We start from the raw sequence: 27,549 nt of genomic DNA, 5'->3' as shown, positions 1-27,549 counted from the left end.
TGGCTAATCCCTCAGGCTGATGTTAAAAAATCAGACTTTAGCCTATGTATTCCGGTCAGGAACACAACAGAGCCCTTTTGCACCACCGTCAAGGTATCGCAGTGTGGCATGGGTCCTAACACTTGACTACCTATGGTGTGTGAACACGGTCTGAATGTTGCTAAGATCTAACTCACAGCCAAGCTCCCACATACCTCCATAGTGAGATCACTCAAGCAGTGGGAGAAGGGACAGGGCTGCAAGCCCCACCTATAACAGACCATGTGACACAGGCTACCAGGTGCACTAGAATGTTACCAGCATTGAGCAATGGCACATTACATACATATAAAGAAAAATCACTAAAATAAAGTGGCCTAAATGGGAGGAAATACTCAAAAACCCCAAACACTGTAGCGTGTTTATAACCGGGAGAGCAATTCCTCCGCATGTGATCTGTTGCTAGCGGCAATCCGCAGCAAAAAATGCATTCAATGGAGGATGTCGGCAGCAGACCACATGCACCACAAAGGCATCCCACACAAGTTGGAGCAGTGTGTGGATAAAAATATACAAATATATAAATCACTGCAAAATGTGCACCACATTGATATATAACTGACAATAATGTGGTGCATGTGGTCCGCTGCAGACATCCTCCATTGTATGCCTTTTTTTGCAGGGGGTTGCCGCTAGCAACGGTGGAATTGACTAAAAATTATTAAAATTTTGTATGGCCACACAGCAGGGCGCAGAAGGAAAGTAATGCCATATGGTTTTTGGAAGGCAGATTTTGATGGACTGTTTTTTTTACGCCATGTCCCATTTGAAGCTGCCCTGATGCACCCCTAAAGTTAAAACTCCAAAAAAGGGACCCCATTTCAGAAAATACAACCCTCAATCTATTCAAAACTGATTTTTACAAACTTTGTTAACCCTTTAGGTGTTCCACAAGAATTAATGGAAAGTGGAGATAAAATTTCAGAATTTCACTTTTTTTGCATATTTTCCATTTTAATCATTTTATTCCATTAAAAAAGCAAGGATTAACAGCCAAACAAAACTCAATATTTATTGCCCTGATTCTGTAGTTTACAGAAACACCCCATATGTGGTCTTAAACTGCTGTACGGGCACATGGCAGGCGCAGAAGGAAAGGAGCGCCATATGGTTTTTGGAGGGCAGATTTCACTGGGATAATTTTAACTTGCCATGTCACATTTGAAGACCCCCTGATGCACCCCTAGAGTAGAAACTCCCAAAAAGTTACCCCATTTTGGAAACTACGGGATAAGGTGGCAGTTTTGCTGGTACTATTTGAGGGTACAGATGATTTTTGGTTGCTCTATATTACACTTTTTGTGAGGCAAGGTAACAAAAAATAGCTGTTTTGGCACTGTTTTTATTTTTTGTTATTTACAATGTTCATCTGACAGGTTATATCTGACAGTACCAAATATTTTTGGGGTATTTGTTTCAGTTTTACATAAAGCATTTTTTTTATTTATTCTCTTTTAGTGTCTCCATATTCTGAAAGCCATAGTTTACCTGAGGGTTTAGATCATGTGATATTTTTATAGAGAAGGTTGTTACGGACGCGGAGATACCTAATATGTATACTTTTTTTTATTAATTTAAGTTTTATACGCTAATGTAATTTTTGAAACAAAATCATGTTTTAGTGTCTCATTATTCTGAGAGCCATAATTTTTTTATTTTTTGGGCGATTGTCTTAGATCGGGTATCATTTTTGCAGGATGAGATGAAGGTTTGAGTGGTAAAATTTTGGGGTGCGTATGACTTTTTGATTGCTTGCTATTACACTTTTTGTGATGTAAGGTGACAAAAAAATTGCTTTTTTGACACCGTTTTTTTTATTACGGTGTTCACCTTAAGGGTTAGCTCATATGGTATTTTTATAGAACAGGTTATTACGGATGTGGCGATACCTAATATGTATACTTTTTTATTTTGTTTTACATTTTTAAACCCAAAACAAATCATGTTTTAGTGTCTCCACAGTGTGAGAGCCATAGTTTTTTTTTATTTTTTGGTCGATTGTCTTAGGCCCCTTTCACACGGGCGAGTTTTCCGTGCGGGTGCGATCCATGCGGCGAACGTATGGCACCCGCACTAAATCCTGACCCATTCATTTCTATGGGGCTGTGCACATGAGCGATGTTTTTAACGCATCACTTGTGCGTTCAGTTGAAATCGCAGCATGCTCTATATTGTCCGATTTCGACGTGACGCAGGCCCCATAGAAATGAATGGGGTGTGTGAAAATCGGATGGCATCCGCAAGCAAGTACGGATGCCATGCGATTTGCACGCACGGTTACTAGGAGACGATCGGGATGGAGACCCGATCATTATTATTTTCCCTTATAACATGGTTATAAGGGAAAATAATAGCATTCTGAATACAGAATGCATAGTAAAACAGCGCTAGAGGGGTTAAAAAAAAATTAAAAAAAATTTAACTCACCTTAGTCCACTTGCTCGCGAAGCCCGGCATCTCCTTGTGCCTCCTCTGCTGATGAACAGGACCTGGGGTGAGCTGCTCCATTAAATAGAGCTTAAGGACCTTCGATGACGTCACTCCGGTCATCACATGGTCTTTTACCATGGTGAATCACCATGGTAAAAGATCATGTGACGTACCATGTGATGACCGGAGTGACGTCATCGAAGGTCCTTAACCTGTATTTAATGGAGCAGCTCACCCCAGGTCCTGTTCATCAGCAGAGGAGACACAAGGAGATGCCGGGCTTCGCGAGCAAGTGGACTAAGGTGAGTTAAATTATTTATTTATTTTTTTAACCCCTCTAGCGCTGTTTTACTATGCATTCTGTATTCAGAATGCTATTATTTTCCCTTATAACCATGTTATAAGGGAAAATAATACAATCTTCAGAACATCAATCCCAAGCCCGAACTTCTGTGAAGAAGTTCGGGTTTGGGTACCAAACATGAGCGATTTTTCTCACGCGAGTGCAACGCATGTCAATGTTTTGCACTCGCGCGGGAAAATCGCGCATTTTCCCGCAACGCACCCGGCTCTTATCCGGGCAAAAAAACTCACGCCCGTGTGAAAGAGGCCTTATGTAGAGGCTTATTTTTTGTGGGATGAGGTGACTGTTAGATTGGTACTATTTTGGGGGGCATTTGCCTTTTTGATCGCTTGGTCTTGCACTTTTATTGATGTAAGGTGTCAAAAATGCCTTTTTTTGACACAGGTTTTATTTTATTTTTTTACGGTGTCTATCAGATCATGTGATATATTTATAGAGACTGTCGTTACGGATGCGGCGATACCTAATATGTGTGGTTTTTTTCAATTTTTTATTATTAAAATCAGAGGAAAGGGGCTTTTTTTTCTTTTTTTAACTTGAAACTTTATTTTTTTATTGAAAAAAATCTTTTTAACTTTTTTTTTTAACTTTATTTCTGGCCCACTCTGAGACATCAACCTTTGGGGGTCTGATCCCTTCTGCAATGCATTACAATACATCTGTATCGTAATGCATTGCCTGTTAGTGAATTACACTGAGTAATACACTAACAGGTTGCCTAGGAGACCCAGCCTGAGGCTGGATCTCCTGGGCACCCGTAAAAGGCAGGTTCCCATGCCGTGCGAGGCATTGGACAGCCTCTGCATGGCATCGGGCTGCCTTGTCACACATTGGGTCCTCGCCACAGCAGAGCGGGGACCCGATGCGCTCCTTCACCCGCTGAAAACCACTTCTATGTCGCGGTCAGCCCTGTAAACAGCGATGTCGGCGGATACAGCAGGGGCCCGGCTACCAGTGACTGCTGGACTCTTGCAGTGATCGGGTGGGCACAGCTCCTGCACCCGCCCGATCAACCCATCATTCATGTATCATATAGTGAATATGATACAGTATACAGTATTTACATGCTTGCACACAGCTTTAGGGCACAGCTCTGCCCTTAGCCTACTGCTTAGCCCTATCAATCTAAAGGGAGGGTGTGTGTGCAGAGTAGTGATGAGCGGCAGGGGTCATATTTGAATTTGTGATATTTCGTGAATATTTTGTAGAATATTCGCGAATTTGAATATTGGTTATATTTTACAGTCTTTTTTTTTTGTGCTATATATTAGTTTTTTAGAATATTCGTCATTTTTTTCCATTTGAAGTCATCATGATTCCTCCCTGCTTAAGTTGCTTGTGGGCAAAAGAATCATTGTCCCACAAGCAAGAAGCAGGGAGGAATCATGTGTTCAGATGGAAAAAATGACAAATATTCGAAAAACAAATATATAGCAGTATATTCGAAATATTTGGAAATCCTCGAAGTGACGATATTCGCAATTAAAATGAGTAATTAGAATATTCGCTCTCAACACTAGTGCAGAGCACATGGGGTGTTCCAAAGCAGTGCTCAAAGGATTCAGCCTCCTGGGGCTCGAAATTTAATTTGAATATGAATAAAAACACATATCTCAGCAGCTGTACAGCCATACAGACAAAAGAAAGGTATACAGGGAGTGCAGAATTATTAGGCAAGTTGTATTTTTGAGGATTAATTTTATTATTGAACAACAACCATGTTCTCAATGAACCCAAAAAACTCATTAATATCAAAGCTGAATATTTTTGGAAGTAGTTTTTAGTTTGTTTTTAGTTTTAGCTATTTTAGGGGGATATCTGTGTGTGCAGGTGACTATTACTGTGCATTATTATTAGGCAACTTAACAAAAAACAAATATATACCCATTTCAATTATTTATTTTTAGCAGTGAAACCAATATAACATCTCAACATTCACAAATATACATTTCTGACATTCAAAACAAAACAAAAACAAATCAGTGACCAATATAGCCACCTTTCTTTGCAAGGACACTCAAAAGCCTGCCAGCCATGGATTCTGTCAGTGTTTTGATCTGTTCACCATCAACATTGCGTGCAGCAGCAACCACAGCCTCCCAGACACTGTTCAGAGAGGTGTACTGTTTTCCCTCCTTGTAAATCTCACATTTGATGATGGACCACAGGTTCTCAATGGGGTTCAGATCTGGTGAACAAGGAGGCCATGTCATTAGATTTTCTTCTTTTATACCCTTTCTTGCCAGCCACGCTGTGGAGTACTTGGACCCGTGTGATGGAGCATTGTCCTGCATGAAAATCATGTTTTTCTTGAAGGATGCAGACTTCTTCCTGTACCACTGCTTGAAGAAGGTGTCTTCCAGAAACTGGCAGTAGGACTGGGAGTTGAGCTTGACTCCATCCTCAACCCGAAAAGGCCCCACAAGCTCATCTTTGATGATACCAGCCCAAACCAGTACTCTACCTCCACCTTGCTGGCGTCTGAGTCGGACTGGAGCTCTCTGCCCTTTGCCAATCCAGCCACGGGCCCATCCATCTGGCCCATCAAGACTCACTCTCATTTCATCAGTCCATAAAACCTTAGAAAAATCAGTCTTGAGATATTTCTTGGCCCAGTCTTGACGTTTCAGCTTGTGTGTCTTGTTCAGTAGTGGTCGTCTTTCAGCCTTTCTTACCTTGGCCATGTCTCTGAGTATTGCACACCTTGTGCTTTTGGGCACTCCAGTGATGTTGCAGCTCTGAAATGTGGCCAAACTGGTGGTATACTGTCCTCATACACGTTAGCACGGTGTGTAATCTGACATGTAGCTAAACCTTTTTGTCCTCTGAGAGAAAAGAGACTGTTCCGCTTTAAGGTTCTCTTTATTGCTCGTAGACTGACAGGAAAGGTGAAACTACAGAATAAAACAGTAGTATTTTAGAACATAAATACCATGGTACATGGCATAAAACACAGAATAATCTGCTATACATTCAGTATATGAGATAATACAATGGTAGTGAGCTATCAGATACAATAAACATAATAAAATGCAGTAAATGACACATAGATAGTGCTCTTACCGACTATGCTCAAAAACAGGCTGAATAACAGATGATGTGACAGGAAAACCAGTGAGAGAGCATGGTTGCTGAGACATAAGATGGTGGCTGCTTGCTGTACCAGCACAAGACTAGCAAGAACCAGGAACTACCCACAATGCTCTGAGACTCCCATAATGCATAGAGAAAAACAGGCTGGGTGAAATACCTAAACTCATCAATAGATGGTGCTGTTACCACACAATGTAATGCAAATGAATTACAACACAGTTAAATGCCATGTCAACTGATAAAGAGACAGAAACAACTGGAACTGAATCTGGGGACAGAACAGGTGGCAAGTGGCATCTTGGCAGCTGCACGCTTGACTTTTCTCAGTTCATGGGCAGTTATTTTGCGCCTTGGTTTTTCCACACGCTTCTTGCGACCCTGTTGACTATTTTGAATGAAACGCTTGATTGTTCGATGATCACGCTTCAGAAGCTTTGCAATTTTAAGAGTGCTGCATCCCTCTGCAAGATATCTCACTATTTTTGACTTTTCTGAGCCTGTCAAGTCCTTCTTTTGACCCATTTTGCCAAAGGAAAGGAAGTTGCCTAATAATTATGCACACCTGATATAGGGTGTTGATGTCATTAGACCACACCCCTTCTCATTACAGAGATGCACATCACCTAATATGCTTAATTGGTAGTAGGCTTTCGAGCCTATACAGCTTGGAGTAAGACAACATGCATAAAGAGGATGATGTGGTCAAAATACTCATTTGCCTAATAATTCTGCACTCCCTGTAGTTTTAATCAGCATGATGAGCCCTACCAGGCATTATGTCTGGTTTTAGGGTTGATCTTGTGACAGGGCTACTTTAAGGTGTATAATTGATCAGAAAATGGTTGAACTTGATGTATCTATCAGGTAGTAGAATGAAGGAGCACAGCTCTACCAGATGCATATGATGTTGCTGTGATTCTGCCATCTTTTTTTTTTACATTAAAATAACAGTTGTAGGAAATTGTCCTTGAACTGCCTCCATAGATTACTATAATAGCAGACTTGGGACAAGGTGATGCCTAGTTTTCCCCAAGCACACATATACCATCCCTATGTTCACAACGTTAGGTCAATGAAAACTTTACTATCTTTACAAATCATATCAACTTTTAAACAAAATTTACTGTAAATACAAAAACCACATGATTTAAGGAAGTGACAGAACATATAAAAGAACCAAAACTGAGCTAAGAACTTGAGAATATGTGCAAGTTAAAAGAAATTAAATACCTGACCAGGAACATTATTTCCCAAGGCTGGACACTTTTAGCATCCTTTAATATTTTACTTTGGATAGCCTGTGAATATTAATCATTTCTGATGCTACATTCTGTAAAGACATTCTGAGACTAGATGTACAGTATGTTATGTTTAGTTTCAAAAAAGCATTTATTTGGGTTTTTGCATATCAAAAAGAAAGGCAATTACATGAGAAATTCACGTAACAGGTGACATAACACAAATATGTCTCTTGGGTTTACACATGGAACATAGCACAATAAGCAATGCATGGTATGGCAGAATAAATAAGAATATATCGATCTGATGTACATAAGATCAAAGGGAAATACTATATCTAACGTCTGGAGAGTGAGGAGAAGCCAGCCAGGGTTCCCAAACCTTCGCAAAAACAGCATATGTATCAGTGCGGATAGCCGACAGCTTTTCAAATATTAATATTTTATTGACCCTCTCCATGACAGCCTGGAAGGATAATGAGTCTGAGCGCCATTTAAAGGCAATGTGAATCCTCGCTGCCAGAAGGATGAATTGGGCAAGCTTGAATTTAGCGTAGGGAAGCTTGTGAGGTTTGTCACCTAATAGACAGAAGGGCACTGTCTTGGGACAGCTACAGCCTAAGACTGAGGAAATCAAATGAGTCACCCTATCCCAGAATCTTTTCACTACATGGCATGACCACCACGTGTGAATCATAGAGCCCACCTCGCCACAGCCTCTAAAACATAATGGGGAGACTTCTGGATATATACTGTGTAGGCGTGCCGGAACCATGTAAGTCCTATGAAGCACTTTTATGGAGGTCTCGGCTAATGTGATTTGCCATGAACCCTTCGTGAGAGTTATGGAACAATCTGACCATTTGGAGGGTGTAAGTTCCTGACTCATATCTGCCTCCCAAGCTCTCATGTAAGGCATTTTGTGTTCAGGAGGAACTGAGTTGAGTGCCCCATACATTCTGGATAGTAACCCTTGTCTACACAGCGAGAAGTTAATTGTACGTTCAAATGGCGTAAGCTCTACAGGTCAATCAGATGGAAGAATCGCTCTAAAAAAGGAAAAAATCTGGTTCATGGTGAGATATTCTCTAATGGGAGGAGAAAATCTCTCTTTAAAATCTGTAATGGAAATCAGTTTTCCTTTAGACAGGAACTTAAGCAATGAACACAAATTATTGCTCGCCCACCAATCCATATTGTGAGAATGAATGCCCGGTAGGAAAGCTGGGTTTCCCACTAGGTATTCTAGTGGAGAGGGCTTGTTCTGCAATGCAAACTTAATCTGACCGACCTCCACAGCAGTATTGAGTAATATGACAATATGGAGGTGTTGCGTAAAGCCTGAGGGACGGCAGAGGTTGACCATATCAGTGCCTTCCATGTGAAGGGTTTAAAACTGTCAAGTTCCAGCCCAATCCAAATAGGATGCATGCATGGATCAAGAAGTGTCAAAAACATCTGGGCCAGTCTCGCTGCTCTATAATATTTTACGAAGTCAGGTACAGATAAGCCCCCTTGGGATCTGTGTCTACATATCGTTACTCTAGATATGCGGTGACGTTTGTTTGCCCAAATAAACCTCAGCACATCTCTCTGCAAGGATCTCAGATCCTCTATAGGCACTGGTATTGGTAGGGTCCTAAATAGATATAGGAGCCTAGGGAGAACCACCAATTTAATAATGTTTATTCTGCCTATCCAAGATGTCTGTAAAGTCTGCCATGACGTCAAATCCTGACGGATCTTGCGGTAAATAGGTAAGTAATTTAACTTGTAAACTGAGTCTAGGCTGTTCGGCATCTGGACCCCTAGATAAGAGATGTGCTGAGGTTTGTGCTGGAAGGGAAAACTGTTCAGCAACGCTGATTTAGTGGAGGTAGATGTGTTGCAGAAAAGTAGTTCAGACTTGGCATGGTTGATTGCTAGGCCCGAGGCTTTGGTGAAAATGTCTAGGAGCTTTAGAAGGGAGGGAAAAGAAGCAATGGGGTTAATGATAGTTAATTAATACCCATCTTTGAGAGTACCTTATAGAGATAGGTCCAGGTGACAGTATCAAAGGCCTTTTCAATGTCCAGGGCTAGGAGTGCTAGCGGGGTTTTCAATTTGTTAGAGGAATGTATAATATTTAAAATCTTTCTAATATTATCAGGGGCTTCCCTATTCGGTATAAACCCGACTTGATCTTTGTGGACAAGTGACGGGAGAAATTTTTTGAGCCTATTTGCTAATATAGAGGTAAAAATTTTGTTGTCGAGGTTTAGAAGAGAGATTGGCCGGTAATTGGACGGGAGTAACGGGTCTCTATTGGGTTTAGGAATAACCGTGATGGACGCTTTTAGGAACTTCTCTGGGGGAGCAGCCCCCTGCATCAGTTGGTTACAGTAATTTGTTATGTGAGGTATAATGTTATGGCTAAATTTTTTGTAGTATAATGCAGAGTACCCATCTGGACCTGGGGCTTTACCTAATTTCAGGGAGTTAATGGCAAATGTCACTTCCTCAGCGGTAATAGGAGTACTAAGCTCCAATTGATCCTCAGAGGTCAATGAGGGAAGTCGTATAGAAGCTAGGAAATTATCAATCTGAGTGCTGGAATCACCTACAGGGGCAGAATAAAGGGATCTATAGAATCTTTGGAAGGTTGCATAGATGATGTCCGGATTAGAGGTATTACGGCCTGTCCTGGTACGTAATTGGAATACCTGATTGGTCCTTTGTTTAGCCTTAAGTTGGTTGGCAAGCAACTTGTCTGGTTTGTTCGCATACCTATAATAAAAGGAGTTAGTCCACTGAAGCGCCTTTTCTGTATTATTCGAGAGGACTATATTCAGTTGTTGCTTAACTTCTTTTATTGCTCTGAGTAGGTATAAAGAAGGGGTGTGCCCAGACTAGCCTGTTCATTTTGGCCTCTAACCCTATCTGAGCCTGAATCCTATCCTTCTTCCTCCTGGAGGCAACTATTATCAACCTACCCCTCATAAAGGCTTTGTGGGTCAGCCAAAGCATCATAGGGTTAACATCAGGTGTATTGTTGTCACAGAAGAAGTTTGAAAGGTCTTCCTGCAATTGGGAAAAAATGGCCGGGTTAGTCAGGAGAGATTCATTTAACCTCCAATGATAAGGTGTAGCAATGTGATGGGGAGTCATAAATTCTGCAATAACTAAATCATGGTCTGACCATGACGACACAACATGTCTGGAATAGGACATATATGGTAGAAGAGAGGTGGATGCCAGAATCATGTCAATACGTGTAAAGGTCTGGTGAGCTGGTGAGAAATACGTATACCCCCTTTGTGGGCCATTGTGTTCCCTCCACGTGTCAGCTATCGCCAATGATTGCATAACCTGAGTGATCAGTTTCGCCTGAGTTGCCGGGCGTGGCGTTGTAGGAGGGACAGAATGATCTAGAACTGGATGGACCGTAAAATTAAAGTCCCCGCACCACATTAATTTCTAAAACGTGAGTTTCTCAATTACTTTACTGACAGATTCAAAAAATTTGATGGGGTTATCTGTGGGCGCATATGAGTTGACAATGCAGAGAGTTTCCTCTTGGTGGGTCCCAACCAAAATCACATACCTCCCGTTAGGGTCAATACATGTCTGAGTTATAGTATAAGAGAAGGAGTTTCTTAATAACGTTACAACCCCTCTACACTTAGATGCAAAAGTGGAGGAATGGAAGCTAGAGTATTGTGGGTGAAAGTACTTCGGGTGCAACGATGGTGTGAAATGCGTCTCTTGGAGACAGATGACGTCAGGTGTGTGTTTAAGATAAATTGCAAAGGCGGTTTTTCTTTTCCTAGGGGAATTGAAGCCCCTTACATTATGAGTTAGTAGCTTACACATCATAGCAATATGATGACAGTCTCCTTATGGTAGTGCCGCCACATGTCGTCTGCACCCTGGCCCTCCCCCTCACCTCCGGACATACATTGACTCTCTGTTATATGGGCACTCTCTGATGTGCCCATATAACTGCTCCCCTTGGATTCCTTTGGCCTGCCCTGCTCTTCTTATCAATCCTCCTACTCTGGTTTAGATTTAATGTGAACACCAGTCACTGCCGGGCCCACGCATGCGCACTATTAATATCAGCGCCTCTGCCAGTAGTGAGCAGAGCAGTACGAATGCGCGGGCCTAACTGTGACCGGCGCTCGCATGAGATCTAAACCAGAGAAGGAGGATAGGAGGGCGGGCCAAAGGAATCCAAGGGGAGTGATTATCTGGACACATCATAGAGGGGCCTGGGCACTTGCCGCCATAATGCCACCCCTGGGCACTTGCAGGCCCTAATTTTCATATTCTGCCTGTTTGTTTGTTGCCTTGTGTAGCCAAATACAATTCATCTGATTGAATTTCCTAACACTAGCATTATATTAATATATGCAAATTCACAGAGCATACCAATGCCAACTGACTATTACCTACAGCAAATCGTAGACTACATAATAAACATGCATTTCTTGGACCCAGTAGTGCATCCCACAAGGCTAAATTCAATGTATTTTTAAGCTTTGTTCATGAACTAATTAAAATACTTTGAAATTAGAAATATTTTTCATTTTAGGTAAGACAGAGCGTTTTGTGGAGCTTCAAAATACCTTAAATTATGCTGTAAATAATACATAAAGGTCATAGAGACTGAAGAATGGCTGCAAGTAACTATATAAATGGAAATTGCTAATATTTTCTTAAACTGATCTTGTTCAAACTAATCTTAAAACCCTCTAGTATTAGCACCATGCAGTTGAGGCCTACCATGCTTGACTCTTTGTGAAGGGCATAATGGAATCCCCTAGGACCAGAATGGTTTGACATTAAGGGTAGGTTCACATCTCCATTAAGGTAATCCAGTAGTCTGTTCTGGTAGAGGAACAGACAACCAGAGTTACTGTACCCGGAATAGCCAGACACCACCAAGTGCTGCTAAATCATTATTCACTATAATAAATCTAATGGCTTTCCAGCTTAAATGCCACCTTCCTGCCAGAAAAATGCCTCTTGCATGTGTAGGAGACTGAATACCGCATACAACAATATTCATACAGCAAAACGCTAGCTTTTAAGTATTTTCATTGTAAATGAGGATTTGGCATTGTGTAACGGTGTCTGGCTATGCTGGATACGGTAACTACGCTAGTCTGTTCCATTTCATTTTTACTTTTCATTTCACAATTCCTTTTTCATTGCTGTCCTTGCAACCACACAAGACTTTCCAATCATGCATTCAACCTTAATTAACCGCTCATTCCAAGGACTGTCTGCTTTTGATTTAATCATGTTGTATTATTAATACAATACTTTAATATGTATCTGTGATTTGAATCACTTGTTAGGTGAATTATTAGTAATTTACTTGCTAATGAAATGCATGGCAGGTCAACTTTGTGAATGGATGTCACCAGGGAAACAATTGCCAACATGTTCTAGTAATTTCTAGGGAACACTGCTGCTGTGCCAGTGTGTGGAAGCCTATTGTGCCCAGTACTTTCTGTGAGAACCATGCAGCACAAGAGTCAATTAACACATAGATGCTGAATTTGAATATAAAGTATAATTTTACATTTTAAATAGGCTGTTCAGGAATTATTAGAAAGTCGATTTTTACTAAGGTCTAATGACAGTAAAGCAGGAAATTTTGTATGTGGCTACATTGAATAAATCAAGAACATTTTACAAATGATCAAATATATTTTTCATCAAGGGAGGCCGTACTGGGCCACCATTAGGGGAGGCCGACATGACGCGGTTTGGGCTACAGAGGGGGCAGGTGGCAAGCGTAGGGTTAATAAATTTGAAATGCTAGTGCGGTGGGGGGAGGAGTTAGGAAAAGGCGGGTGATCAGTTTATAAATTGGACGGGTCAGAGTGGTCAGTTACCTTGATTCTGGTCAGAGAACTGACTGACAGCATGCAGGCGGTGGAGACGCTCATCCAGCAGCGGGCAGCGGCGGACGTGCGGGGACCCGAATGGCTACAGGAGCAAGTGTCCAGAGTATTGCAGGGGCGGCGGTGAGTAACACCAGCTCACCGCCACCAGCTAGATGGCCGCGGCAGGTCCGGCCGCCGGCGCGCCTGAGCCCAGAGCAGGGAGGCCGGGAGGCTGCAGCAGGGCCTGTTAACAGCACCTCCCGGCGCAGGAGGAATCCTGATGCACGGCGGGGCCTAGTAACGGGCGGGCGGAACCCTCCCCCGTCTTTTACAAGCAGGGATCCAGGACCAGGAGCGGCGGGTCCCCCCAGCCTGGGGGAGGCCACCCGGCGTGGGAGTAGGAATCATTCGAACGCAGCTGTACGAATGGAGCCCGGGGACGCGCACAGGCTGCAAGCTTCATCGCCACTGAGGAACTCTGTCGCCACATGCGCATCCAGCAATGACCCTGCTGGGATACGGGATCCAGCAGGAGCTGCGTCGCAGAGGTACAGTGGAGAAGACAGGCCAGAGCAGAGGAGCGACCTTCTGGACACAGGATCTTCAGCTGCGGGGTCCACAGTCCTCCCGGCAGCTAGGTGAGGCCACTGGGGGTGTACATGACTTATTTGGAATAGGCCCTGGGGGATTGGGTGGGCCACAAGGGGATTTAAGTAGGGGTCTAGGACAGCTGTTTTATAGTCTGGCGGGTTGGATGTCCGGATTGGGGGTGACAGGGGTTTCACCTGTTGCGGCATGGGGGTAGGAGCTGCGGGAAGCGGGGTGTCTGGGGGGTCTGGTGTGGTGGACAGTGGGTCGCCTGGTGTGAACACTATAGGGAGCAGCGGATTGCCTGAAACTGTGTCGGGAGCTGACGGTGTTGCGGCTGGGAGTAACGGTGCGGTTGGGGGGGTTAATGGGGGAGTAGGCGCAGGTGCTAACACTGCAGTTGGGAGGTCGGGTGAGGTGGTCTCAGTTTCGGTACAGGCGGGAGGGGAGGATGACAGGGTCAGGGTAGACGATACAGCACGTGGGGAAGTGTACGTCTGTTTTGAAGGCCCCTTAGGGGCGCATTTAAAACAGGATGTGCGTGAATGTATTTGGAAGGGGGAGTATGTGGATATTTTTTCCCTACTCCCCCTGGAGCGTTTTAACTTGGAGAGGGGGAAAAAGGATGAGGGAAAAAAGGAGGAGGACGAGAAGCGTAGGTTCCGTTTAATCCCGCGCACGTTCACTAACTGGCTTCAAGCATTTGCGATCTTGGCCAGTGTAATAAGTGAAAAAAGCCGGAGTGTTGTTCGGCTTTATTTTGCTATATGGACGCTATAGGGGAAGAGTTTCGGGTGTACGGGGGAACGGGCTGGATGCGCTATGATGAGCAGTTCAGACAGAGGATGGCGGTGCGGAGTAACATTCGGTGGGACCATAAGGACATTGGGCTGTGGATGCGGGTAATGGCACCTGTGCGCCCGGCCCAGTCCTTTCGGGGGGAGGCAGGAGGGTCAGGTCAGTCAGCATTTGCAGTCGCTTCCGCAAAGTGATTATGTTTCCTCTTTAACGAAGGTAACTGCAAAATGTCGCTTCAAACATGAGTGTTCGTCCTGCGGCGGAAACCACGGGCTTAACCGTTGCTTTAGGGCCAATAGACAGAGAGGGTGGGAAACAAGTGGAAAGGGGCCTGACACCAGTTCAGGTGGAAAAGATGGCCCCCTTTCTAATTAGATACCCGGATCAGGGCGTGACCGAATTCTTGAGGTTAGGTTTTACGGACAGTTTTCATATTCCATCGGCGCCCTTGCCGGTTGTTCTCGTGCAAAAGAATTTACGTTCGGCCTTACAGCACCCAGAAGTGGTAACTCAAAAGTTGAAAAGGGAGGTGGCCTTGGGACGCATGGATGGCCCATTTGAGGAACCGCCTTTTACTAATTTGAGAGTATCACCGTTAGGTTTAGTTCCCAAAAAAGAGCCAAACTCGTTTAGACTCATTCATCACCTATCCTACCCAAAGGGGGCGTCGGTCAATGACGGTATTGATCCGGACTTATGTTCGGTGGTGTACACTTCATTTGACGCGGCGGTTGCTTGGGTTCGGTGTTTTGGGGCGGGGGCGTAATTGGCAAGAACGGACATTGAGGCGGCGTTTCGCCTATTGCCCGTTAACCCAGATAGTTTACACTTGTTGGGATGTTATTGGGGGGGTGGTTATTTTGTGGATAGGTGTTTACCAATGGGTTGTTCTGTGTCTTGTGCATATTTTGAGTCCTTCAGCTCTTTTTTGGAAAGGGTGGTAGCCAATGTGTCAGGTTGTGCATCCATTATACATTATCTGGATGACTTTCTATGCCTGGGCCCAGCGGGCTCCAGGGTTTGTTGATTATTATTAAATACGCTGAGGTCGGTTTTTCGCTCATTTGGGGTGCCATTAGCGGAGGAAAAAACGGTAGGCCCCACAACGAAATTGAGTTTTTTAGGTATTGTGATCAACACTGAGAGGCTAGAATGTCGGCTGCCAGACAATAAGTTGTTATATTTGAGGTTGTCGGTGGACAGGACTAGGCGGTCCCCCAAAATTAGATTGAAGGATTTACAGTCGCTGCTGGGAAAACTCAATTTTGCGTGTCGTATCATGCCCATGGGGAGGATATTTTGTCAGAGATTGGCGGGGGCTACAGCTGGTGTCACGGCCCCGCATCATTTCATTCGCTTAGGTAAGGAGCTAAAAGGGGACCTAGGGGTGTGGGACGATTTTTTTACAGCATTTTAACGGTAGGTCTTTAGTTCTGAGTGAGGTGGTTGATAACTTTGATTTTAACCTATTTTCGGACGCGGCTGGGGGATCCGGTTTTGGGGTTTATTGTCATGGGCAGTGGTGCGAGGGTAGTTGGCCAGAGGCTTGGGCAGACCGAGGATGGGTTAAAAACCTGGTGCTCTTAGAACTATTCCCGATTGTGCTGGCGATGGTGTTGTGGGGGCATCTCTTTAGGGATAAAAAACTGCGTTTCCACTGTGACAATTTGGGGGTGGTGGAGATCATCAATGGGATGACGGTGTCCTCTCCGCCTGTTGTTCGCTTGCTGCAGCATTTAGTGTTAATCCGTTTAAGGTTGAATGCTTGAATAGTTGCGGTACATGTGCCGGGGGTCACAAACTGTATTGCGGATGCCTTTTCTCATTCGCAGTAGGAGCGGTTTCGGCAGCTGGCGCCGGATGCGGAGCTCGAGGGAATGCAATGTCCGGAGTCCATGTGGGAGCTGTTGGAGGGGCCATAGGTCGGTTGCTGCAGGATTCCATGAGTGCTGGAACGTGGGTAGCGTACGGTAAAGCATGGCATGATTGGCAGTTGTGGTGTTCAGACTTAGGGGTCCCAGCGTACGAGGGGGAGGTCCCGGTATTACTTTTTTGGGGGCATGTCAAGGAGGCTGGCTGTTCGGTTGCGCGCCTGAACAAATGGATAGCGGGAATTTGCATTTGGTTTTAAGCTACGACAGTGGCCAGATGTTACAAAAGCGTTTCTAGTCCTGCAGGTGTTAAAAGGTTGGAGGCGCGGGGCACGGCCAGCTGATAGACGTAGGCCGGTTTCATTTCAACTTCTGTTGCGTATTGGCTGGCAACTAGAGGTGGTTTGTCATTCACCTTGGGAAGTGAAGCTTTTTCGGGTGGCATTTTCCCTAGCCTTCTTTGGGGCTTTTCGGTTGGGTGAACTGGTCTGCAATAGCGTGCAAGTGATAGGCGGGGGATTGTTGAGAAAGGATGTTGTCCTGTCTCATGACAGGGTAGTCATTCGTATTCGCAGGTCAAAAACTGATAGAGAAGGGAAAGATAGCTATGTTAGGTTATTTGAAGTGCCAGGTTGTCTCTCGTGCCCGGTCAGGTGCTTGCAGGAGTAGTGTGTGATGCGGATATCCGCGGTTGGCCCACTGTTAACCCATGAGGATGGATCCTATTTATCACGTTACCAGTTTGTGGCAGTGTTTAAACGCTGCATACTCAAGTTGGGTATGGCAGCTACTGATTTTACCGGTCATACGTTTCGGCAACGGAAGCAGCAAGGGCGGGCTTGAGTGATGAGATTATTAAAAAAATAGGGAGATGGGAATCTGTCCGTTTCCATTCTTATGTGCGCCTAGGTTTAAGTTACATATTGCATGTATTGACTGTTGCTATGTTGTTTCTTTGTTGTGTTTTGCAGGTTGCAATCCAGCTTTGGTGTGGCCACTCTTTAGTTTTTTGGGGTGCTCTTCGGGCGGACGTGCGCCCAGATGGTCGCCAACTGGGCTTGCATAGGGAGGTAGCTGAAGTCCGGTGGATCGGGGTAAGAGGCATGTTGTGGGTAGGTGTGTTGAGAGAGGTCCACAGGTACGTGCGGTTGACTAGGCCCCCAGATGTGCTGGTCCTGCATGTGGGGGGAAACGACTTAGGAGTCAGGCCGGTCCGGGAGCTAATACGGGACATCAAATTAGATTTTCTTCGTTTATGGTCATTATTTCCAAGTACTATTACGGTTTGGTCTGACATTGTGCCGCGAAAGGTGTGGCGTGGCGCTCGTTCAGTGGAGCGCCTTAATAAAGCGCGGATCAAGGTCAATAGGATAATAGGTAAATTTATGGCCAGGAATGGGGCTGTAGCTGTTCGCCATTCTGAATTGGAACTGGGTGTGGGGGCTTTTTAGAGGGCAGATGGCATTCACCTCAATGCTGTCGGTATTGATCTCTGGTCTTGCAGGAAGGCGTGGAGCGAGCGCTAGGCTTATGGAGGGATGCGCAAGCCTGAGGTTGGCGGTCAGGTTGCGCATCGTTGGCGGGGGGAGGTCCTCGAAGTTGGTGACACTGATGCTTATAGAGGATGGGAGGGCCTCAATGGTGGGCGGCTGGACTCCCATGGTTGGTGTTGTTGGCTCGTGGAGAAGGCGTCCGTGAGTTGGTCTCCGAGCTGGTGTTTTACGCCAGGAGGCAGTACGGAGGCGCCAGTCTGGGCAAGTGCGTGTTAATAAAGTTGGGGTTTCGAGGACCTTCCCCATCAGGGGGGAAAAGAATACTGTATTAATGTTATTTAATTTGATTGATGCGTTATTGATGGTTATGTATCCAATATTTGGTAATAAACGGCTGCTGTGGCCATTAAATCCAAAATCGGTCTCTGTGTCTTCATTATGCATAAGGCAGTGAGTTGGAACAGGGGGAGATCTGGGCCGTTAGGTAATAGTTATTCCCCGATAGAATATACAATAACCTGGTCATGTAGTTCCACAGTCGCTCAACAACGAGGGTCCAGTTGGTTGTTTTTTTCTCATAACATATTTTTAGGATCGTTGAGTTATAAGTTATTTTTATATGTATTAGGCTACTTTCACACTAGCGTTCGGGCGGATCCGTTCTGAACGGATCCGCTCATATTAATGCAGACGGAGGCTCCGTTCAGTACGGATCCGTCTGCATTAATAACTTTAAAAAAATTCGCAAGTGCGCAAGTGCGAAAGTAGCCTGCGCGGATCCGTTCAGACTTTCAATGTAAAGTCAATGGGGGACGGATCCGCTTGAAGATTGAGCCACATTGTGGCATCTTCAAACGGATCCGTCCCCATTGACTTACATTGAAAGTCTGGACGGATCCGCACGGATCCGCACGCCTCCGAACGGCCAGGCGGACCCCCGAACGCTGCAAGCAGCGTTCAGCTGTCCGCCTGTCCGTGCGGAGGCGAGCGGAGCGGAGGCTGAACGCCGCCAGACTGATGCAGTCTGAGCGGATCCGCCTCCATTCAGACTGCATCAGGGCTGGACGGCTGCGTTCGGGTCCGCTCGTGAGCTCCTTCAAACGGAGCTCACGAACGGAAACCCGAACGCTAGTGTGAAAGTAGCCTTAAAGGGGTTCTACCTAAATTCTCTATTTCAGCTAACCTCTGGAAGGGAGTTTCAGCAGTAATTACCCCTCTGTTGCACCGCAAATTCAGCAATTTCAACTGCGATCACCTGACCACCTGACTGGCTGCGGGCTCTTCCCTAAAATCCTGACTAGGATATGCTCCTGTTTCTTCCTGTTCTGTTGCATAGTGTACACAAGATCTGCTGTTATGGAGATGCTCTTTCTGTCATCTAGCCTTCACAATTTGCTCTTGTTAACGTTGTACAGATCCGTATGCTTGCCCATTTTTCCTAGTTTCTCAGGATCAAGAATTTACTTTTCAATTGCCTGATATATTCGACTCTTGACCGGTCCCATTGTAATGCAAAAATCAATGTTCTTCACTTCGCTTGTCAGTGGTTTAATGTTTCGGTTGTTACGTATATATACAGTGCACTTTATTCTAACTCACTATTGCCACTTTAAGGGGCTTATTAATAAATGCCACCGGGGTCGGGCAGGAGTTCCTTGGGTCAGGGCAGGGCCAGACTGGGGATAAAAACCAGCCCTGGAAAAAGTTGCATACCAGCCCCACAGCATTGCGTCATTATTAACTTGTTTATAAAAGGGGAAAGCATTCATTTTAAAACATGTGTGTAAACACGAATATGAACTTTTCCCCACAATAGCTCTTTTGTAGAACCCCATTGTTCATATTACCGGTTTACTGACTAGGGCAGCACTAAATCCCTGCCATCAGTGACGGTGACGTCACTGGGCTTCCCGGCAGCCCCATGGAGAGCCCCGGTACGTCACCAGATCTTCAAAAAATGCCTTTGCCCTGCGCATGAACCCGAACAACCCCTGTAATGTCTCGGCTGCGTGTTGCTTCAGGTACACAGCTTAACATCAAGTATAAACCCAATCCCAATGAAAGATGCGCTGGTTTGCTGAACTGATGCAATCTTTACTGAGATATAATGAACAGGAATGTGTACAATAATGTTCATATGATATGATATGGGATGATATGTGAGGTAAAACTGTGAAACAAACATAAAAAGAGAAATATAAGCATGGCTAATTCAAGCAACATACATTATACATAGCTAATACAAAAGATAGGGCCTAACTAACATGTGCTTGCTTACTACACTGAAACACACATTATCTATCTGCAATGTCTAACATCCCTCTACACAAGCTGAACTAGCAAAACCCCTTTACTCACAGGCTTTGGTGTTCGTCAGGTTTGCAATCTGTAATAGCTTTAAGATGTCCTGTGGATCTGGTCACTATAGTACCCAGAGCTGGACTGAACAGGATATGTCCCAGCAAGCCCTAGAGAGAACAGAGAAGACCCGCCTCTAGGCTTCAAGAAAATGGAGGGTCTTAAAGAAACAGACACTACTGAGTGCCAAGCATGTAATATACATTGCAAAGGCAGCACACTCCCCACCTGGCGTACCATTGGTTATGCCACTAACCTTTGGACAGAAGTAAAACTACTTCAGAAATTGGCCTAGCATACACCTTGGGAATGCCCTGTCTAACAACTCTAACTTCAACTTTTCTAACTCTAGCATCACCACTAGGATCAGTCGCCACAATGAGTCCAATAGGCCATTCATTCCTGTGGGCCTGAGTGTCTTTTAATAAGACAATGTCTCCAACTTGTAAGTTGGGTTTGTCATCCTGCCATTTCTTGCGTGGCTGGAGTGTCACCAGGTATTCCTGTCTCCACCTCTTCCAGAAAATGTCTGCAAGGCTTTGAACTTGTCTCCATTGCTTAGTATACAAGTCCTTGAGGTCAAAGTCTCCAGTGGGAGCTGTCACTGGTTCCATCTTCTGGGTCAGCAGCATTGCGGGTGTCAAGACTGATGGCATCTCTGGATCTGTAGACACTGGAACCAAAGGTCTGGCGTTCATAATGGCCACGACTTCAGCCATTAGTGTAGTTAAAGCTTCATGAGTGAGGCGAGCAGACCCAACCTTCAGGAGCATGGCATCCAGAATACGACGAGCTACTCCAATCATCCTCTCCCATGCTCCTCCCATATGCGATGCGTGTGGAGGATTAAAAGTCCAAGTGCATCCTTGATCTTGAAGATAGGAACCTGTTTCAGAGTCTGTAGAGATGATTTTCAACTCCTTGCAGGCCCCAATAAAGTTTGTGCCGCGGTCTGAACGAATCAATTTCGCTGGTCCTCTGATAGAGAAGAATCTTCTCAAGGCATTGATGAAACTTGAAGTGGATAAAGATTCAATTACTTCAATATGAACTGCTCTAGTACTCAGGCAAGAGAACAGAACAGCCCAACGTTTACTTTCGGCACTGCCTCCTCTAGTCTTGCGAGAAGAGATGTTCCATGGTCCAAAAACGTCTAGACCTACGTGAGTGAACGGAGGATCTGAAGCAAGTCTGTCTGCAGGTAAGTTTGACATCTTCTGAACCTCAAGTTTCCCTCTAATCTTCTTACAGGTAACGCATTGGCTGATCACGCTGGAGACTAGTCTCTTACCTCCTATGATCCACAATCCTGCTGACCGTACTGCTCCTTCAGTGAAGTGTCGTCCTTGATGTGCAACTTGCTCGTGATAGTGTCTTACCAGAAGAAGAGCGATGTGATGATTCTTAGGTATGATGAAGGGATGTCTCTCTTGGATAGTCATATCCGCTGCCGACAAACGACCTCCAATTCTTAGTACTCCGTCTTCGTCGAGGATAGGGTTCAACTTCTTGAGCGAACTGTGTCGAGAAATCTCTTTCTTTTTCAGAAGGCTTTGAATTTCTTCTTTAAAGACTTCCTGCTGGACGCATTTGATGATCGCGACCTTGGCTTGTTCAAGATGGTCGTTGCTACGTTGATCAGTATTAGTAGCTCTGGAGGAGTATCTGGCTAGACAGATAAGTTTTCCGATTGCACGAGTCAGCGACTTCCATCTGGAAAACCTTTCAAATCTATGGGCGCCCAGACTGTCTCTGGTAACTAAAGTCTTGCAAACTGCAACTTGAGGTCTTACCTCTTTGTCTTGATCTGGTTCTATGAGCTGAAAGGTCTCTACCTGAGTAGTCTCTTTGATTTCTGGCTTACCAAGAAACGATGGACCTACGAACCAGTTAGTTTGCTTGAGTACAGCGGCTGACACCAATCTTGTCCCATGATCCGCTGGGTTCTTGTCTGTGCTGATGTAATGCCACTGATCTGGACTTGTAGACTTTCTGATACGTGTCACTCTGTTGGTCACGTATGTGTAAAATCTTTTTGAAGTGTTGTGAATATATCCTAACACAATCTTGCTGTCCGTATAAAAGTTCACTGCATGGACCTCAATGTCCAGTTCAGTCGTAATCATGTCTGCCATCTCTACCGCTAAGACAGCAGCACAAAGTTCTAGACATGGGACAGTGTAAGCAGGTCTGGGAGCTAGTTTAGATTTTCCCATGATGAACCCAACATGGCTTTGTCCCTCAGTGTCTATTACCCTGAGGTAAGTTACAGCTGCAATAGCCATAGTGGAAGCGTCAGAGAATACGCATAATTCTCTCCTCTTTGTAGCAGACAAGGAAACAAATACGTACGGTCTTGAAATGTAGAGTTGTTCAAGCTCTAACAATGAGTCTTTCCACACCTTCCACTGCATTCGCTTCTCGTCAGGAAGAAGTACGTCCCAGTCAATTTGTTCCTGCTCAGTAGTGATCTGTCTCAAAAAAGCTTTGCCTTGCATGATGATGGGTGCTACGAATCCCAGGGGGTCATAAAGACTGTTGACTGTAGATAGGACACCTCTTTTTGTGAATGGTTTCTCTTCTCTGGAGACCCTGAAGGTGAAACTGTCAGTCTTTAAGTCCCAACTAAGCCCAAGACTTCTTTGCAAGGGTGGTGATTCTGTTCCTAGATCTAAGTCTTTGAGGTCTTTAGCACGGTCTTCCAATGGAAATGCTTCCATGACTCTGTAGCTGTTGGAAGCTACCTTGTTCAATCTTATGTTGGATTCTGCCAACATTTCTTTTGTACTTTTTAGGACGTTAATAGCTTCTTTGTTGCTGGAGAAAGAAGCAAGTCCATCGTCCACGTAGAAGTTCTTCATGACGAACTGTTTGGCTTCTTGACCATGTCTTTCACCTTGCTGTGCTGCTCGTTTCAGGTTGTAGATAGCTACAGCTGGGGAAGGGCTGTTTCCGAACACATGTACCTTCATCCTGTACTCTATGATGTCTTTGTTAAAGTCATTGTCTGCATACCACAGGAACCTTAAGTAGTCTCGGTGATCTTCTCGAACGAAGAAACAGTAGAACATCTGTTGTACATCTGCTGTTACTGCTACAAGTTCTTTCCTGAACCTGATGAGTACTCCAAGGAGTGTGTAGTTCAGGTCAGGTCCGCTGAGAAGGACGTCATTTAGTGAGATGCCTTCGTGCTTCGCACTAGAGTCAAATACTACACGTATCTGACCTGGTTTTTGAGGATGATACACTCCAAATATTGGTAAGTACCAGTGTTCTTGGTTTTCTTGTAGTGGTGGTGCCCTTTCTGCATGCTCGTTGTCAAAAATCTTTTGCATGAAGGCTTGGAAGTGTTTCTTCATATCTGGCTTTCTTTGTAGAGTGCGCTGCAACAAACTGAAGCGTTTCTCTGCTTGTACCTTGTTGACAGGAAGGCGATGGCGTGGTGACCGGAAGGGTAGAGGGGCTACCCAGCTGCCTGACTTGTCTCTGTAGACTTCTCTGTCCATGATCTCGAGGAAGAGGGTATCTTCTACCGAGGGTGATGGCTTGTCGTCGTCTCGTGTTCTTTCAAACACCTTACAACCCAGTTCATCTGTATTTCCAGTTGAGGCTAAGTCTTCCATGCACCTCTGGATACTCCGATGATGTGTTGGGTTATCTAATCTCTCTTTAATGTGTAGACTGTTGGTACATGGGCAAAGACAAGATGTACGACCATTCTGCAACAGATGTGTTCTGTAGACATTTACCTTTGATGGTTTGTGCAGTCCGTCTAGACATACTTCTCCAACGATGACCCATCCAAGATCAAGGCGTTGTGCAAATGGTGCATTGTGTGGCCCATTGTACTGTTCTCTGACTTTGTGCAATCTGAGAATATCTCTCCCAAGTAGAAGGGTGATTGCAGCATCTGGATCTAGTGCTGGTATTTGGTCTGCTATTCGCACCAAATGAGGTTGATGACGAGCAACTTCAGGTGTGGGTATCTCTGACCTGTCGTCTGGTATCTCATCGCATTCTATGAGGGTAGGTAGAGTCACCTTTGTCTTTCCATCTAATGACTCGATGATGTAGTTATTAGCTCTTCTCCCTATTGTCTCTACAACTCCAGAACAAGTCTTCAAGGTGTATGGAGTTGGACTTCCTTTGTCACCGAAGAGGTCAAAGAATTCTGTTTTTGCCAGAGATCTGTTACTCTGTTCATCCATGACTGTGTACATCTTGATTGCTTTTTCTCTAAAACCTGCTGGATACACCTTGACTAAGCATATCTTGGAGCACGATCTTGAGCGGCCCTGCTCTGTACAGATCTCAGTGCACTTTGAGGTTACTGCTGGCGTTATACTCTCTCCTTGCTCCCCACCATGATCTTCTTGAGTTGCTTGAACTTCTTGTTTCCATGGTGGTGGTCCCGGGTGCAGTGCTGACAAGTGTTTGTCACTGTTACACTCTGCGCATTGTATTGTTTTTGTACAGTCTTTTGCAAGATGCTGAATTGAAGCGCAGCATCTGAAACAAATGCGATTGTCTTTAAGATAAGCTTTGCGCTCTTCTAACGTCTTACTTCTGAAACTGCGACATTTTCTTAGTGGATGAGGCTTAATGTGGATAGGACATATTTTGTCTGACTCCTCAACTTTCTTCCTTGTGTTGTCTTCCTGATTAGCTGCAGATTCAGGCGGGACTTCTGTCTTCCTTACAGAAACTGTTGCTCTGCGTTCTTTGTAAAGCCCTGGAGGTTTCTGCTCTACCTTTGGGAAGCTTGCCGTTCTCTTGTTCAGGAAAGCAAAGCTTGGGTCATTGCGTATTTCAGCTTGGTCTTCTATGAATTCAGCGAAGAAGGCGAATGGTGGAAATGCAACATGATGATCTTTCTTGTATCTTGAAGCTTGAGCTACCCACCTTTCTTGCAAGTTGTAAGGAAGTTTCTCGATTATGGGCTCAACTCCACGTGCTGTATCCAGATATGAGAGACCTGGCAGATATCCACTAGACTTAGCGGCTTCTATTTCTAAGAGTAGGTCTCCCAAACCTCTCAGCTTTTGGTAATCCTTATTTGTTATTCTTGGATAGTTTTCTATCCTTTTCAGAAGAGCATCCTCGATCACTTCAGGTGATCCATAGCATTGTTCTAGTCTCCGCCACACCATTGCAAGTCCTGCTGCTGCGTCATGAACATGTACTGATCTGATCCTTTGGGCTTGCTCAGTGGACTCTGGACCTAGCCATCTGACAAGCTGGTCAAGCTTTTCTTTCTCTGTCAGGTTTAAGTTTTGGGTACCGCTCAGGAAAGATGATTTCCAGGCCCAGTAGTTTTCTGGACGGTCATCGAATTTCATGAGACCAGCGCCCACTATCTCACGGTGCATCAGGAATTTTGCCACTTCTATAGCACTTGTTGCGTCTGGCGAATGCTTCTCGCGTGTAAACTCAGGGTATGGTTGCGGCTGGTAAGGCTGATGAGGCGCTTGTCTGAATCTACTTTGTTTAGGTGGTTGTTCTCGTCTGTTGTAAGTCTTTCTGCTATAATCCAGACTTGTATTTGCTTGAGGAGGGAGTACGCGAGCATCCGTTTGCACTCTTGGAGGGTTGGCAGATTGGTCTCTAAGCATGCGACCACTTGACTTCCCACACTGAGATTCTGATTTAGTCTTGCAATGTTGCGTAGTATCAAAGTTGCTTATTGCTGGTGGAGTCAATGAAAGCCTAGGTGCGTCATTGGACTGCTGGTCGGTGTACATGGTTGCTTGTGACTGTACGTACTCACGGGTGCGTTGGATTGCGCTGTGGGATGACGTCTGGTTTTCTATGCCATCGAACTGAGCTTCAGCAGCCCTTGTGAAAACTTCTGCCTCGGCTAAGGCTGCTGCCGCGTTTTTCTGCTGTTTGAGTAAGTGTAAAGATGCTTCCACTTCTGCTTTCTTTTTAAGTGCTTCAGATTCACTTTTTGCTTGCTCTCTCATCAATTCAGCTTCCTGCTCCGCATAAGAAGCCATGGCGCAAGCTGCCTCTGCTTTTGCTCTTGCCCTAGTCGCTTTGTCGCTAGCCGATGACAGACTGGTGATGCCTGAACGTCTAGAACTAGTACGCTTAGATCTTGCTGAATCGGCGCTAGCTGAAGTCAGATTTGTTTGACTGGATGCTCTGGACAGTGTTGTGTATCTAGACTTGATTCTTGGCAAGCTGTGTGTGTCATCTTCCTTATAGGAGCATTGAGGGTTAACTGTCAGAGTGTTGTTCCCTGTGTTCTGCATCTTGATTTAGCTGGCAGCGTGGATAATGATGATGACTGGACACAGGCAGTATCAGTGTTGTAGTGAGTGAGAGAAATTAGTTTCACTTTCGTTTCACTCCACGTGGCTGAAAGGAGTTATTAGTCCTTTTACTGCGGAGGACGATTTAAAGCTGTTTAACTGCTTCTGACAACGTTTTAAAGCCTTTTTACTGTAATGTCTCGGCTGCGTGTTGCTTCAGGTACACAGCTTAACATCAAGTATAAACCCAATCCCAATGAAAGATGCGCTGGTTTGCTGAACTGATGCAATCTTTACTGAGATATAATGAACAGGAATGTGTACAATAATGTTCATATGATATGATATGGGATGATATGTGAGGTAAAACTGTGAAACAAACATAAAAAGAGAAATATAAGCATGGCTAATTCAAGCAACATACATTATACATAGCTAATACAAAAGATAGGGCCTAACTAACATGTGCTTGCTTACTACACTGAAACACACATTATCTATCTGCAATGTCTAACATCCCTCTACACAAGCTGAACTAGCAAAACCCCTTTACTCACAGGCTTTGGTGTTCGTCAGGTTTGCAATCTGTAATAGCTTTAAGATGTCCTGTGGATCTGGTCACTATAGTACCCAGAGCTGGACTGAACAGGATATGTCCCAGCAAGCCCTAGAGAGAACAGAGAAGACCCGCCTCTAGGCTTCAAGAAAATGGAGGGTCTTAAAGAAACAGACACTACTGAGTGCCAAGCATGTAATATACATTGCAAAGGCAGCACAACCCCTTTAATTTATACTCAAATATAGTCCTCCTGTAAGTTCCTGGCCTTTCCCCTCTGTCCTCCTCTTCCTCACCCCCCTTCCCCCTCTGTCCCCCTTGAATGTATGTCAGCAGCAGCACCAGGAGAAGGACTGGAGCTGCAGGTGCAGCACGCCAGACCTGCAGGGTATAGCGATAGTGAGGTCACGGTTATGGGCAATCGAGGGTTACTCACTTTTCTGAGGAGAACCCTGGGCAGGCATGCAACAGTGAAGGAGAGGTAGACACTAGTTCCTCTGGGGCACACTCTGTAAATAGGGACCAGGCCTGATGGTGTGTGAGGTGCCCTGGGTGTTGTAGGTATTTTGAGTGCCTTAGGTAAGGTCCCTT

At 44.8% G+C, this 27,549-nt stretch overlaps 1 protein-coding gene across 2 annotated transcripts; it reads right to left on the bottom strand.

The window, feature by feature from the left end:
* Positions 1-19,781: 19,781 nt before the first annotated feature.
* LOC122946775 lies at positions 19,782-27,170 on the bottom strand. 2 transcript variants are annotated; one of them, XR_006391261.1, is made up of 2 exons: positions 20,149-27,170; positions 19,782-19,960 (listed from the first exon to the last, which is right to left on the bottom strand). XR_006391261.1 is itself a non-coding variant. In XM_044306580.1 (2 exons), the coding sequence occupies exon 2, from the start codon at positions 26,400-26,402 to the stop codon at positions 20,400-20,402; it is 6,003 nt and encodes a 2,000-aa protein (XP_044162515.1). In that variant the 5' UTR covers positions 26,403-26,771; positions 26,960-27,170; the 3' UTR covers positions 19,782-20,399. The 2 variants fall into 2 exon arrangements, 1 of the variants encoding a protein (XP_044162515.1); XM_044306580.1 differs by having other exon boundaries at positions 19,782-26,771; positions 26,960-27,170.
* Positions 27,171-27,549: the final 379 nt, after the last annotated feature.

The sequence above is a fragment of the Bufo gargarizans genome, chromosome 9 (assembly GCF_014858855.1).
Source record: "Bufo gargarizans isolate SCDJY-AF-19 chromosome 9, ASM1485885v1, whole genome shotgun sequence".
NCBI classification, from domain to species: Eukaryota; Metazoa; Chordata; class Amphibia; order Anura; family Bufonidae; genus Bufo; species Bufo gargarizans.
This window is presented reverse-complemented; position numbering and strand designations above follow the sequence as displayed.

What these genes read in the sequence shown, in the direction of transcription:
- LOC122946775 (XM_044306580.1), bottom strand. Translation starts at nt 26,402, where the DNA reads ATGCAGAACACAGGGAACAACACTCTGACAGTTAACCCTCAATGCTCC.